The sequence below is a fragment of the Anas platyrhynchos genome, chromosome 33, assembly GCF_047663525.1.
Source record: "Anas platyrhynchos isolate ZD024472 breed Pekin duck chromosome 33, IASCAAS_PekinDuck_T2T, whole genome shotgun sequence".
NCBI lineage: Eukaryota > Metazoa > Chordata > Aves > Anseriformes > Anatidae > Anas > Anas platyrhynchos.
This window is the reverse complement of record NC_092618.1, coordinates 6,478,825-6,493,294: the sequence shown is the minus strand read 5'-3', so window position 1 is coordinate 6,493,294 and position 14,470 is coordinate 6,478,825. Positions and strand designations below refer to the sequence as shown.

The 14,470-nt window shown below is 55.9% G+C and overlaps 1 protein-coding gene across 5 annotated transcripts in view; it reads left to right on the top strand.

Moving 5' to 3' along the window:
* The window catches only part of LOC139998588 (latent-transforming growth factor beta-binding protein 4-like), a 51,523-nt gene that overhangs the window by 22,606 nt on the left and 14,447 nt on the right, over positions 1–14,470 (top strand). For all 5 annotated transcript variants that reach the window (XM_072029875.1, XM_072029874.1, XM_072029873.1 and 2 more), the window contains exons 3-9: positions 11,139–11,241; positions 11,344–11,412; positions 11,511–11,633; positions 12,623–12,787; positions 13,017–13,163; positions 13,250–13,449; positions 13,552–13,756. In XM_072029875.1, the coding sequence (XP_071885976.1) occupies positions 11,139–11,241; positions 11,344–11,412; positions 11,511–11,633; positions 12,623–12,787; positions 13,017–13,163; positions 13,250–13,449; positions 13,552–13,756 (1,012 nt within the window). The remainder of the gene's footprint in view (positions 1–11,138; positions 11,242–11,343; positions 11,413–11,510; positions 11,634–12,622; positions 12,788–13,016; positions 13,164–13,249; positions 13,450–13,551; positions 13,757–14,470) is intronic.

Genomic DNA, 14,470 nt, shown 5'->3' with positions numbered 1-14,470 from the left:
GGAAGGGGGAGTCGGGGACCTACGGATCTGTTATTCTGTCCACGATGCTGGGAAAGCTCATGGATCAGATTATCCGGAGTACCATCACACAACACATTTCCCCCTGTACTCGGCTCTGGTGAGGCCGCACCTCGAGTACTGTGTTCAGTTTTGGGCCCCTCGCTACAAGAAGGACATCGAGGTGCTTGAGCGGGTCCAAAGAAGGGCGACGAAGCTGGTGAGGGGCCTGGAGAACAAGTCCTACGAGGAGCAGCTGAGGGAGCTGGGCTTGTTCAGCCTGGAGAAGAGGAGGCTCAGGGGCGACCTTATCGCTCTTTACAGATACCTTAAAGGAGGCTGTAGTGAGGTGGGGGTTGGCCTGTTCTCCCACGTGCCTGGTGACAGGACGAGGGGGAATGGGCTAAAGTTGCGCCAGGGGAGTTTTAGGTTGGATCTTAGGAAGAACTTTACCGAAAGGGTTGTTAGACACTGGAACAGGCTGCCCAGGGAAGTGGTGGAGTCACCATCCCTGGAAGTCTTTAAAAGACGTTTAGATGTAGAGCTTAGGGATATGGTTTAGTGGGGACTGTTGGCGTTAGGTCAGAGGTTGGACTCGATGATCTTGAGGTCTCTTCCAACCTAGAAATTCTGTGATTCTGTGATTCTGTAACACTGAAAGAACAGTCGGGTGATCAGGCCATTTCAGTAGGTGGTTATCAAAGAGAGGTCCTGCTTGACAAATCTGATCTCCTTCTAAGACAAGGCAATGTGCTCAGTGGACGAAGGAATGGCTGTGGATGTGGTCTACCTAACCCTCCGTAAGGCTTTCGACACCTTTTCTCACAGAATTCTCCCGGAGAAACTGGCTGCTCAAGGCTTGGGCGCATGTATGCTTACCGTTGCGTCCCGCATGTTCGTGGGAAACCCGGTGCTAAATCATTTGTAGACGACCTGATTCTGGGTCAGGGTTCCGTACGTAGCAGAGCAGCTCCCTCGCTGCGATCTATTGAGAGTCAGCCCTTGACACGAGTTTTTGTCACTTTTCGCCCTTGCCACCACCGGGCGGAGGAGGGAAAGGCAAGGGGATGCGGTTGTCACGCGCAGACCTGCGCCTGCCTGCCGTTCACTCGTTCCCCCCTCGGGGGAGAACACTCTCGCTTTTCTCCCTCTTTTCCCTCTTACCCTCTTCCCATCACACGGCCCCACTTCCCCGCTCCACGCGGCATGGATTGGGTCTCTCTCCCGTCTCCTTCCCCGTTTTTTTTCCTCCCCCCCCCCCCTTGCCGGGTCTGGGTTGACCTGGCGGCTCCGGCTCTCTGTTGGAGAGGGTCCAGAGGAGGGCGACGAAGATGGTGAAGGGCCTAGAGGGGAAGACATATGAGGAGCGGCTGAGGGCGCTGGGCCTGTTCAGCCTGGAGAAGAGGAGGCTGAGGGGGGACCTCATCGCAGTCTACAACTTCCTTGCGAGGGGGAGTGGAGAGGCAGGTGACCTATTCTCCGTAATCACCAGTGATAGGACCCGTGGGAAAGGTGTTAAGCTGAGGCAGGGGAAGTTTGGGCTGCACATCAGGAAGAGGTTCTTCACCAAGAGGGTGGTCGCACACTGGAGCAGGCTTCCCAGTGAAGTAGTCACTGCACCAAGCCTGTCTGAATTGAAGAAGCGATTGGACTGTGCACTTAGTCACATGGTCTAAACTTTTGGGTAGACCTGTGCGGTGCCAGCAGTTGGACTTGAACGTTATGGGTCCCTTCCAACTCGGGAGATTCTACGATTCTACGATTATTTCTTCATTATCTCTAATTCAGGAACGTGTGCAATAGTGCAAAGCCACCTACAAATTCCTTTCCCACACAAGACCCACAAGGATCATTGAGTCAAACGCCAGGCTCCACACAGAACCACCCATTATCGGAGGATGTTAGAGCGTTGTGCAAACGCTTGACTTGACTTGACTTCCAGCAGGCTTGGAGCCATGCCCAATGCCCTGGGCAGCTTGTCCCAGTGCCCGACCACCCTTTCAGTGAAAAACCTTTTCCTAACACCCAGCCTCTGCCTCCCCTGTCCCAGCTCCGTGCCGTTCTCTCGGGTCCTGTCACTGTCCCCAGAGAGCAGAGCTCAGCACCTGCCTGTGGTGCAGTTGCCTGAAGTAACTAGGAAAATAAAACTAACATTCACATCTTAAAGAAAATGCACAGCATTGAAAAGGCTTTCAGGGTAGGGCGTAGCTGCATTACCTGAGCATTCCCTAGGCTTCCAACCTTAGATGCTATTGCGCTGGGGGAACCTGGTGTGCTAGCTCTAAGGAACAGCACGGAGCATAGAGTGGAGTGGAGACACCACGGCTAGGCTCTGTGACCAGGTGCGGACTCGATTGTTCCTGTGCACGCTGAGACCGATAAGCTGCACTTTTTGCTACCCTGAGCCAACGACCTGTCATGTTTTGACAAATGCTGTATTCTAATGTACTTTTGCTCATTATTGTGGTGGTTTTACCGTGCTGGGCAGCTAAACCCCACAACCGCTCTCTCACTCCCCCTCCTTTAGATGAGGAGGGGGAGAAATAAAGCAAAGAACAACTCACGGGTTGAGATAAGGATAATTTAATTAAAGGGAAATAACTATAATAATTAAATCAAGACTACTATGAACTGAAAATTTAACTAAGGGGAAATAAAAGGGAAAGGGGAAAAGGGAGGGGAAAAGGAAAAATAAAAAGAAGGGAGGAAAACAAACCAACAAAATAAATGAAAGCTATATGGAAGCGCAGAGGAAAGAAATTACTCTCTACTTCCCACAAATGAGCGATGATTGACCGCGTCCTTGAAGCAAGGCCTCAACGCACGCAGCCAGTGTTCCAGAGGAGGACCGACGTCTTCTCAACGAGAGCCCACCCCTCCCCTCTTCTTCCTGTTTCCACCTTTTATTGCTGAGTGTGACATCACATGGTATGGAATATCCCTTTGATCGGTTTAGGTCAGCTGCCCTAGTGATGTTTCTCTCCTCACTTTTTGCCCACCCCCTAGGAGGGTTAGAGAAAGGCCCGATGCTGTGCCACTGCTGCTCAGCAGTAGACACAACACTGGTGTGATAACACTGCTGTTCCAGCTACAAGTCCAGAGTACGGCACTGTATGGGCTGCTGCCGGGAAAGTTAACATTCCAGCCAGACCCAGTACAATTATAATATCATTAAAATGCCAAAACACACCTCCATCCCAAAAGCTCCCTGCTTCCAAGGTGCGACCACCCCTCTCTGAGCATGTGCTCTGAATTTCTCAGAGCCTACTACTTTAAACAGAGACAAGAAACCTTTTCACCAATCCTAACTAAAATATGCTTGACTAGAGTCACTCAAGCTCCACCTCATAAATTGGCCTAAGAGAGAGGGTGTGTCAGGGAAGATACCATTGTTAGGGAAGGTACCATCATTAGGGAAGATACCACCATCAGGGGAGATGCCATCCCAAGGGAATACACCATCCTGAGGACCTCCTGACTCCTGGGATCAGTCGACGGGCTGAGCCTCTCTTCTCGCCCATTGGGACGCCTTTGGGTGAGATTTGAACACTAGGTTATATCGTGTGTCTCTGCGGAAACTTAGGAATCTCTATAGAGTCTTTGTGCCTTGTAACGCGTTCATTTCCAGGCTGCGCACCTGTGCCACCTCTGTATTTCATACATGCGTTATTGGTGAATCTGTGATTGTGATAGTTCAGGACCCTGAATCTGACCGGACCCGTAACGGTTAATCGGCTACACCCCTAAATGCCACACTGCCCCTCTGCTCCCCTCGTGAGGGAGCTGCAGGCCGCCAGGAGGCCTCCCCTCACTCTCCTCCAGGCTGAATTCTGACACGTATTCAACTTGCTGTCGACCAAAACCCCCAGATCCCTTTCTGCAAGGCTGCTCTCCAGCCTCTTCTGCTGGCCCTAAGTGGAACCCTGGGGAACCCCACTAGGGACTGGTCAACAGCCTGATGCAACCCCATTTCTGTAACCCCTTGAGCCCAACCCATCAGCCAACTTTTCACCCTAAACCGCATGTATTTATCTAGCTGTACAATGGACATTTTGTCCAGAAGGATACTGAGAGAAACAGTACTGAAAACTTGATGGAAATCCAAAACCTGGCATCCCTTGCTCAACTAGACGGGTGATGCTGTCATAAAAGGAAATTAAGTTTGTTAAACAGGACTTTCCCCTCATGAACCTGGGTGGGCTGTGATCAACGACTGCGTTGTCTTTCCGGTGTTCTTCAGTAATGCCCAGAAGAGTTTCTCCGTATTTTTACTAGGCTCTGAAGAGAGACTGGCGGGTCTGTAATTATTGGGCTCTTCTTTCTTGCCCTTCTTGAAACCTGTCACAATGATTGCCAGCCTACAGTCAACTTGGACCTCTCTGGGCTCCCAAGACCATTGAAAAATAATTGAGAGAGGTCTCACAAGGACATTAGTCGGCCCTCTGAGAACCCTGGAATGAATCCCCTCAGGCCCCGTAGACTCATATGCATCCAGTGTGGGTTTGGCTAGGAGGTTTTTGTTACCGCACTCATGGCCCCCCAACTCTGGGCCCCTTGGGTCCCAGAGCCCATCATTGCTCTTGAAGACAGAGGCAGAAGAGACATTAAATGGCTCTGCTTCGCCTATGTCTGTGTTTGTGAGGTGACCATCCTCAGCAAGTAACGGACCAATGTTTCCTCTAGCCCTCCTTTAGCAGTTCACATCTTCAATACACATATTAATGTATATATCTGCGTTGTTGCCCACACTACTAGCCAGCGTCACCCCTGAGCTTTGCCTGCACCAATTTTCTCCCAACAGAGGCAAACAGCACCTCTGTAGCCCTGCCATGTCACACGACCTCGCTTCCAGTGGCCACACGCTTTCTTTTTGCACTTAAGCTCTAGAAGAAGATCCCTGCTCAGCCAAGCTGGCCTCCTGCCCCGCCTGCTTGACTTCCAACATTTTGGAATCGCCTGCTCCTGTGCTCTTAGGAGGTCGTGCTTAAAAAGATGGACCCCGATACCTTCCAAAACAGCTTCTCAGGGGATCTTCCGAACTAGTTCCCTGAGCAGCCTGAACTCTGCCCTCCCCGTGTCCAAAGTTCACAGAATTGGAGGGGTTGGAAGGGACCTCAAGAGATCATTGGGTCCAACCCCCCTGCCAAAAGCAGGCGTACTGGCAGTTTTCCTCCAATCGCCAAAGATTTTTAAATGTGAAGTGTCAATAGAGAGCTATTTGTGTTTGTATGTTCTTTCTTTGAAGTCTCTGCTGTCTGGGGGTTTCAGAACAACTGCTAACAACTAGTAACTGTTATGACTTCTGAATGGGACACTATGCAAGCCCCTGATATCTGGCCAGGCGGCCAGGAGATTAAGGAGAAGAAAGAAGCTGAAGGATGGCTAGAAGACAAAACTTGCAGGGAACGCTGTGTAAGCTTTTGACATGCTGCCAAGGAGTACAAAGGGGAAGGACAAGAAAAAGAAACTGAGAGGAAGACTACGAGCCTTCAGCATGAAAGACCCCCAGAGACCCCCAGGGGGACCACCAGAGACTGATGCGCATGCTCCAGTAGGAGGGTTTGGATCCCGGAAGCTAATTATAATAACCCATTTTTTTTAGGAGTAGTAATGAATATGTATCAGCCTAGGAGCATAAAAATCAGCTGCTTGATGTAACTGGTGTGCGTCCTGGTGGAGCAGAGACTCCCGGCGCACCCAGCGCTGTTTGCTTACCTCTATTCCTTTAATAAATTGTAAACTTTGATTATAATCCTATTTTGAAGACTGAGCCATTTATAACACAAGCAACAGGTCTAGGATGGCACCTTTCCTTGTTGTCTCCCTCAGTAGCTGTACCAAGGAGTTGTCATCAAGGTGTGTGAGGAATCTCCTGGACCTGCTTGTATCAGCTGTGTGGTCTTCCCAGTTAACGTCTGGCAAGTTGAAGTCCCCCATCAGGACAAGGGCAGTTGAGCTAAGAGAGGTCTCTCTTAGTTGCTTAGCGAATAATTCATTGGTATCGCAAACACCCACTGCAACATCCAAGTGATTGGTTTCTCCCTTAATCCTTATCCAGAAGCTCTCGGCCACGTCCTTGTGCCAGCCCCTTGCCTCGCCTGCCCTGCCTATCCTTCCTGAAGAGCCCATACCCGTTCATCACAGCACACCAAGTCTCGCTTGTTCTGGGATGGAGCTGAAGCTTCCAGCTCCTCCTGCTTGTCCCTCATGCTGGGTGCATCGGTGCAGAAACATTCCAAATGTGCTCCAGTGTACCCAGCGTGGCATGGAGCAGGCCGAAGGATCTCGCTAGCGCACACTCCCTCCCATTTTGGTGTGCCACTTAGAAGATTCTGTCAGGACAGAACAATAATGGATGATGCTCAGAGGGCCTTACGGGGCAAGTGAGCTTTCCAGAAACACCTTTTACCCTGATCTCCTGGGAGGCAGCAGACTTCTCCATGGGTTGGGTCAGGCCGGCATATGCGGCCCTCTGTTCTGCTCAGAAGGGAGTCACTTATGACAGTAACCCTTCTCTTCTTCTTGATGGAGGTGGTCGTGATACTGGGGAAGGCTGACTTGCCCTAGAAAACCCCTCCAACCTGGATGGACCTTCATGCACATCATCGTTTGTGTGTCCATTACTTCCAGAGTCTGTTGTTTCAGGGCACCTGAAAGGAAGGTGAGGTAGGCAAGGAGGGGTTCGCCTGCTGCCCCGAGCAGATCTAAACTTCCATCCCTTCGTCACTGAGATGCACTCCTTCTGCCTGATGGCCAGAGGGTAGGGGATCCTCCATTTCCTCTGCTGTGTCTGCCTGACGCATCTGTCCCAGGGCTGGCACAGTACAGTTCAACCTTCTCCGACTCCCTGGTGCTCCTCAGCCTGCCCACCTCCTCCCGAAGCTCTGCCAGGAGGCTGAGCAGTTCTTCTACCTGGGCGCACCTACCACAGGATGGGATGTCAGGAAGAATTTCTTCATGCAAAGGGTGGAACCGGCTGCCCAGGGCACTGCTGGAGTCCCAGGCCTGGAGCTATTAAAGAAATGCGTGGACTTGGCACTAAGGGCCGTGGTTTTGTGGTGGGCCTGGTGGTGTTAGCTGACGCTTGGACTTGAGCTGAAGGCCCTTTTCCAAGCGCAAGGGTTCTGTGACTCTTTCACTGGTTGAGTAGGCGCCATGCAGTCACCGGGCCCAGGGAAAAGACGTCCTTGGTGGCCTCCAAGTTAGCTCAGCGTCATGGCACCGAGTCACTGTGAAGGAGCTGCTGGAATAACGAGACAACAACCTAGTTCTATTAAAATATATATTGCTCTTTTGAGGACTGCTGCGGGGCTAGCGGCAACACGGCAGTGGAAATTTCCGTCCTGACATTGCGTTATGCCTTGACATCAGGAACAGGGTGGTTTGAAATGCCAGGGAACGGACCATGGGTTCCGGGTCGTTCTCTGAAGGCTGGAGGACTGCAAAAGAAAGAAGAGCAGAGATGAAAACCCACTCCTTGCAGAGATCCCCAGGCATCCCCTGCAGAGCATGCCAGCCCCACTCGACTCTTCCCCAGGCCAGGAGGAGCAGGAGGGACAAAGGAATCCGTTGAAAGCTGCTGCTCAGCAATGTCCCAAATGCAGCCACCAGTCCTTCCCCACCTGCGCACCACAGGTCAAGTGGGGCACCTTCACAAGCTGGTTCCCTCACCACCTGCCTCCATCCCTTGGGAGGATTCACACACTCCAGGAATCTCCTGGACTCTTTCCTCTCGCTATTGTGCTTCCCCATGAGAGCAAGGGCTAGCAATCGTGACCCTGCTCCTAGCTGCTTGTAGGCTGTCTCATCTCCCTCTTCGTCCTGGTTGCGTGCTCTACAACAGGCTCCCACCTTCTGTCAGCCTTACTGCCCTTTCCCCTGACTCTTCCTCAGGGACACTCAACCCTTTCAGCGGCACTGCCCAGCTCCAGGCTGGGAGGCCATTCCCTGACACCACAGGCTACCCCGTCTCCTCTCCCTCGTTCCTATGGCTGCATTGCTCCTCCGCCCCGAAGCATTTCCCTGGAGCAGGGCAAGGCACGGGGGCCTCTGCCGCTGTCCCCCCAGCCCTAGCACACGCCCCACTGCCCTCACTCACCTCTGAGGATTTCCTCCAGCTTCTTCTCGCTCTGGTCCTCGCAGTAGCGCGCAGCAAGACCTAGACACAGAGACCCCATCAGAGCCCCGCTCCCCAGCACGCTCCCAGCAGCGCAGCCCCTGGCCTGGCCAGCCAGGCTGTGCCCCCTCCTGCACCCTGGAGCAAGGGCCCAGTCGGGGGGCTCTGGGGGCAACAGGGCAGTGCCTGGGGCTGCCAAAGGCTGCCCCAAGAGGGACCCAGGGGCTGGGCTCACCAATGAATCTGACGGCCTCAAGTCGCAAAAGGGTCTGAGTGTCCTGCAGGTAGGGCTGGCTCTGCTGCAGGTATTCTTCTACTCTGCCTCTGTCCTGCTGCAGCTGGAGAGAGAGAGAACGCAGGGTCACGGGGCTTGCACACCCTCTCCAGGGTCTCCTCCAGCATCCTGGGGGCAGGGAGGTCAGAGGGGCCTCCAGAAGAGCCCCCTGGGGCTCTGTGCTGGCAGGAAGGGAGCGAGGATGCGGCTGCAGGCAGCGGGCTCTGGCCGGGCGCGTTTGCCCAGCTGGGGCAAACCAATGTGGGTCCTTACCAAGAACTCTCCAATCCTCCACGTCTGTTCTGTCTGGGCCAAGCGCTTGAGCTCCTTGCATCGCAGAAACTCTGCAGCCACGGCAAGAGCTTCCCCAGAGGCCTGCGGAGCAGCAGAGGTTGGGAGGTAGCACCACAGCCTTGGGAAGGAGACCCTCTGTCCCCTCCTCTTGGCAGGGCTGCGAGCCTTTCCCAGCGCGTTATGGGAGGCTGTGGTGGGGGGCAGCGTGCACTGGGTTCAGTGGCCAAGGCAAGGCCACGGGACTGCCACCATCGGAGGCAGCTCACAATGAGAGAGATCCCAGAGATCACAGCAAGAGATCAGAGGCTGGACTCGATGAACTTGAGGTCTCTTCCAACCTAGAAATTCTGTGATCCCCCAGAGCAACCCTGTGGCATCAGCACACCCTTGCCCACATAACTGCTCAGCTCTGAGATCTGTACCTTTGCTACGCTCTCACTCTGGTCTCTCATATGAACGTAGAGTGGGAGAAGGCTCCTGTGAACTGTCCTCTTCATTTTCTTCGTCCTTTGCCGCAGCACAGCCTCCACCACGGCTTGGAAGAGGCAGATGGAGTGCTCCCGCACCTGGCTGGACGCCTGGCAGGGAGGAGGACAGGAGGAATTTCAGCATTAGCGTGGCCGATGTGAAGGGAGCTCCCAGCACTGTGAGATGCTTCAGCGCTGGATCCTTCCCAGAGGAGCTGCTCAGGGGCAGCTGCAAGGCCTGGTGCCCGTGAAGGGCAACGCAATCGGTTGCCATCGCAGGCTGCCCGCCAGCCACCCCACTTTCGCCACCAGCCGCACCAGCCATGCCCAAGCAGAGCTCCCCAGTGTTATAAGTTGCCCCCTTAATTAATTTTCAGAGAGCATTGCATTAATAATAGAAAGGAAGTTATTGAGTAAGCAACAGCAAGCAAAACAGCGCTGGGCGGCAACGGAGTCTCGGCTCCACCAACGGCACGCACCTCACCCCCCCCAGGGTCCCTTTTTATATCTTGGTAATTCCGGGATTACGCAGCACATCCTGGTATATTCTGCGACTGTGTGCACTGTTGCTAGGGGGTCGTCTCTGTCCCTCTGGTGGTCGTGAAGATGAAGGCCGTAGTCTTCCTCGGCGTTGTGGTTCAACTTCTTTTTTTAGTTGGTCATGTTGGCCCAGCGTGAGACAGGAAGGCAGGATGTTGATACACTAGTTTAACAACTTATCAGGAGATGGTTACATGAGCTTTGCAGCAGGGTCTTTGAACGAAAGAGGCAACTGAGATGCAGAAGGAGAGAAGGGGAGGGGGTTCTCTTTTTTGTTACATTAAGCAAAAGAATTTTCATAGTGTCTAGCCAAGTATTATCCAGCTCCTTACTTCAGCAGGGAGCCTTCGCAACTCCCGCTCCTCAAACGGAACTCCTTGTTTTTATAATACAAAAGACAATGAACAAACATTTATTGTGTATTACATGGTGAGGCCGCCCCTCAGGTGCTGTGCTCAGCTTTGGGCCCCTCAGTACCAGAAGGACATCGAGGCCCTGGAGTGTGCCCAGAGCAGGGCTACAAAGCTGGGGAAGGGCCTGGGGCACAAGTCCTGTGAGGAGCGGCTGAGGGAGCTGGGGGTGGTTGGTCTGCGGAAGTGGAGGCTCAGGGGAGACCTCATTGTACTCTACAACTTCCTGAAGGGAGGTTGTGATGAGGAGGGGGTCAGCCTCTTTTCTCAGATAACTAATGATAGGACTTGAGGAAATGGCCACAAGTTGTGCCTGGGGAGATGGGGGACATGGGGATGGGGATGGGGACTTGGGGGCGGGGATGGGGACATGGGGACAGGGATGGGGACATTGGGATGGGGACATGGGGATGGGGACATTGGGGTGGGGATGGGGACATTGGGGTGGGGACATTGGGGTGGGGACATTGGGATGGGATGGGGACATTGGGGTGGGGATGGGGACATGGGGATGGGGACATTGGGGTGGGGACATTGGGATGGGGATGGGGACATTGGGGTGGGGATGGGGACATGGGGATGGGGACATTGGGGTGGGGACATTGGGATGGGATGGGGACATTGGGGTGGGGATGGGGACATGGGGATGGGGACATTGGGGTGGGGATGGGGACATGGGGATGGGGACATTGGGGTGGGGACATTGGGATGGGATGGGGACATTGGGGTGGGGATGGGGACATGGGGATGGGGACATTGGGGTGGGGACATTGGGATGGGGATGGGGACATTGGGGTGGGGATGGGGACATGGGGATGGGGACATTGGGATGGGGATGGGGACATGGGGATGGGGACATTGGGGTGGGGACATGGGGATGGCACCGTGAGCACGGGGAGGTGGCCGAGGATGTGGGGCTGGGGACGTGGTGGGGACACGGAGGGGGACCTGGGGATCCAGGTGGGGACATGGGGACGTGGGGGGGGACATGGGGACACGGGGGGGGTCCCGGCGCCCCCCGACCCCCCCGCCCCGTGCAGTGCAGCTCGCCCCTGCCCGGTCTGCGCACCCAGGACGTCTGCTGCCGGGGGGCCGGCATGGCCTGGGGGGTGCACGAGTGCCAGCCCTGCGACGCCGACCCCCGTAAGGCAGCGGGGTTTTTTTTGGGGTTATGGGGTTGGGGGGGGTTCTGCGGTGTGGGGGGGGGGCTCACTTTGTCCCCCCCTCCCCCCCCCCCATTTGCAGCAAACCCCCCCGCTGTGGGGCAGCACCCCTGCCCCAAAGGTTTCCGCCGCGCCAACGGCTCCTGCGTGGGTGAGTTTGGGGAGATTTATTTTTGGGGGGGTTAAAAGGGGATGGGGGGGGTTTTGGGGTGCTGACCCCCACCCTGTGTGTGTGCGTCCCCCCCCCAGATGTGGATGAGTGCCAGGAGGGGGGGTTCTGCAAGAACGGGCTCTGCACCAACACCCGGGGCAGCTTCGCCTGCCTCTGCCACGAGGGCTTCATCCTGGACTCGTCCCGGAGCAGCTGCATCTGTGGGATCGGGATGGGATTGGGGGTGGGGTTGGGGGTGGGGTTGGGGTTGGGATTATGGGTGGGGTTGGGGTTGGGATTGGGATTGGGATTGGGATTGGGATTGGGATTGGGATTGGGGTTGGGGTTGGGGTTGGGGCTGGGATTGGGGTTGGGGTTGGGATTGGGATTGGGGTTGGGATCGGGATGGGATTGGGGGTGGGATTGGGATTGGGATTGGGGGTGAGGTTGGGGTTGGGGTTGAGATTGGGGTTGGGGTTGGGGGTGGGGTTGGGGTTGGGGGTGGGATTGGGGATGAGGTTGGGGTTGGGATTATGGGTGGGGTTGGGATTGGGATTGGGATTGGGATTGGGATTGGGATTGGGATTGGGGTTTGGATTGGGATTGGGATTGGGATTGGGATTGGGATTGGGGTTGGGGCAGGGGCAGGGGCTGGGGCTGGGATTGGGATTGGAATTGGAATTGGGGTTGGGGTTGAGGTCGGGGCAAGGCCTGGAATTGTGGTAGGGATTGGGATTGGGGTTGGAATTGGGATTAGGGTTGGGATTGGGATTGTGGTTGGGATGTGGATGGGGATGGGGTGAGGAGGGAGTAGGGGTTGGGATTGGAGTTGGAGTTGGGATTGGGAGGGGATGGGGATGGGATGGGGATGGGGGTGGTCTGAAATGGAATAGGGATTGGGATTGGGATTGGGATTGGGATTGGGAGGGGATAGGGAAGGGAAGAGGAAGGGGAAAGGATTGGGGTGGGATGGGGATGGAGTAGGATGAGGTGGGATTGGGATGGGAACAGGATGAAATGGGATTGGGGTTAGGACCAGGACTAGGACTGGGATTGGGTTTGGGATTGGGATTGGGATTGGGGTTTTGGGGTTGGGATTGGAATTGGGGTTGGGATTGGGATTGGGGTTAGGACCAGGACTAGGACTGGGATTGGGATTGGGATTGGGATTAGGGTGACCGGTACCACCCCCCCGCCCCCCCCCCCCCAGCCCACCAGGTGATCTCGGAGGCGCAGGGGCCGTGTTACCGGGTGCTGCGGGAGGGGCGCTGCGCGCTGCCCACCCTGCGCAACATCACCCGCCAGATCTGTTGCTGCAGCCGCGTGGGCAAGGCCTGGGGGCCGGCGTGCCAGCGCTGCCCCCCCTTCGGCTCCGGTGAGCCCCCCCGGGACCCCCCCAACCCCTTGGGATCCCCCCAAAAAAACCCTTTAGGGCGGACCCCCCCAAAAAAAAACAAAAACCCTTTGGGGAGCCTCCGTTTCATGGGATTTGCACCCAAAGCCACGGGCTCACCCTTTGGAGGGGGGTTTTTTTTGGGGGAGGGAGGTAATTTTTTTGGGGGGGGGGTCCATTTTGACACCCCCTCCCCCCCCTTCAATTGCAGAGGGGTTCAAGGAGATCTGCCCCGCCGGCCCCGGCTACCACTACTCGGCCTCCGACCTGCACTACAACACCCGCTACCTGGGCCAGGACCTGCCCCGTGTCCCCCTGGGGCGTCCCCGTGTCCCCTCCCCAGCTGGGACCGCCGCCCGTGAGCCCCTTGTCCCCCCCGCTTTGTCCCCCCCCATCCCCCCCGGCTGCCAGGACCCCCCCTCACCCCATTGCTCTGCCCCACAGCTCGCTGGCGCCCCGGTCGGCCGCCCCCCAGCAGGTCACCGCCTGTCCCCGAGGTGCCACCGCGGGTCCCCAAGGTGCCACAACGCGTCCCCGAGGTGCCACCACGCGTCCCACACGTGCCACCGCGTGTCCCCGAGGTGCCACCACGGGTCCCCGATGTGTCACCACCTGTCCCCGAGGTGCCACAACGCATCCCCGAGGTACCACCACGTGTCCCCGAGGTGTCACCACATGTCCCTGATGTGCCACCACGTGCCCCTGAGGCACCACCGCATGTCCCTGAGGTGCCACATGTCCCCAAGGTTCCACAGCGGGTCCCTGAGGCGCCACAACGTGTCCCCGAGGTGCCACCAGACGTCCCCGAGGTGCCACAACGCGTCCCCGAGGTGCCACCGCGCATCCCCGAGGTGCCACCACCAGCCCCCGAGGTTGTCATCGTGCCTCGACCCACCCTGGGGCTGCTGGGACCCCTCCCCACGCCACCCGGCCCGGAGGGTCCGGCACCAGGTAGGGCTGGGGCACTTGTGCACGGCTGCACACGTGTGTGCACCGTTGCACGCATGCATGGTTGCAGATGTGCGCAGGGTTGCACTGTGTGCAGCTGTGTGCGTGCATTTTATTTTATTTTTTGCACGTGTGGTTACGCTCTGCGCCGTTGCACATACACATCTCAGCACAGGCGTGCAAGGTCACACGTGTGTGCATGTGGCTGTGCACTTGTGCATGGTTGCATGCTTGCATGGCTGCATGTGTGCAGTTGCATGTGCACGTGTGCTCAGTTACATGTGCAAGCAGTTACGTGTGCAATTTGCATTTATTCAGTCTCGTTTGTGCACAGTTATAGGCGTGCACAGTTACACACGTGCGTGTTACACGTGTGCACACCATTGCAGGCTTGCCCAGCTGCATGCAGCTGCAGTAGCACGTGTGCATCTCATGCATGCACAGCTAAATATATTGTGCACGTGTGCACGGTTTGCATGCATGACTATTTGCACACGTGTGCACGGCTACATGCATGCCTGCTTACACACGTGTGCACAATGCCTACTTACACACGCCTACACGTGTGCATGTGTCCTGTATGCCTATTTGCACACATGTCCACAGTTGCATGCATGCTTGATTGCACACACGTGCACAGTGTGCATGCGTGCATGTTTGCACAGGTGTGCACAGCTGCACGCCTGCCCGTTTGCACACACATGTGTTACTCACGTG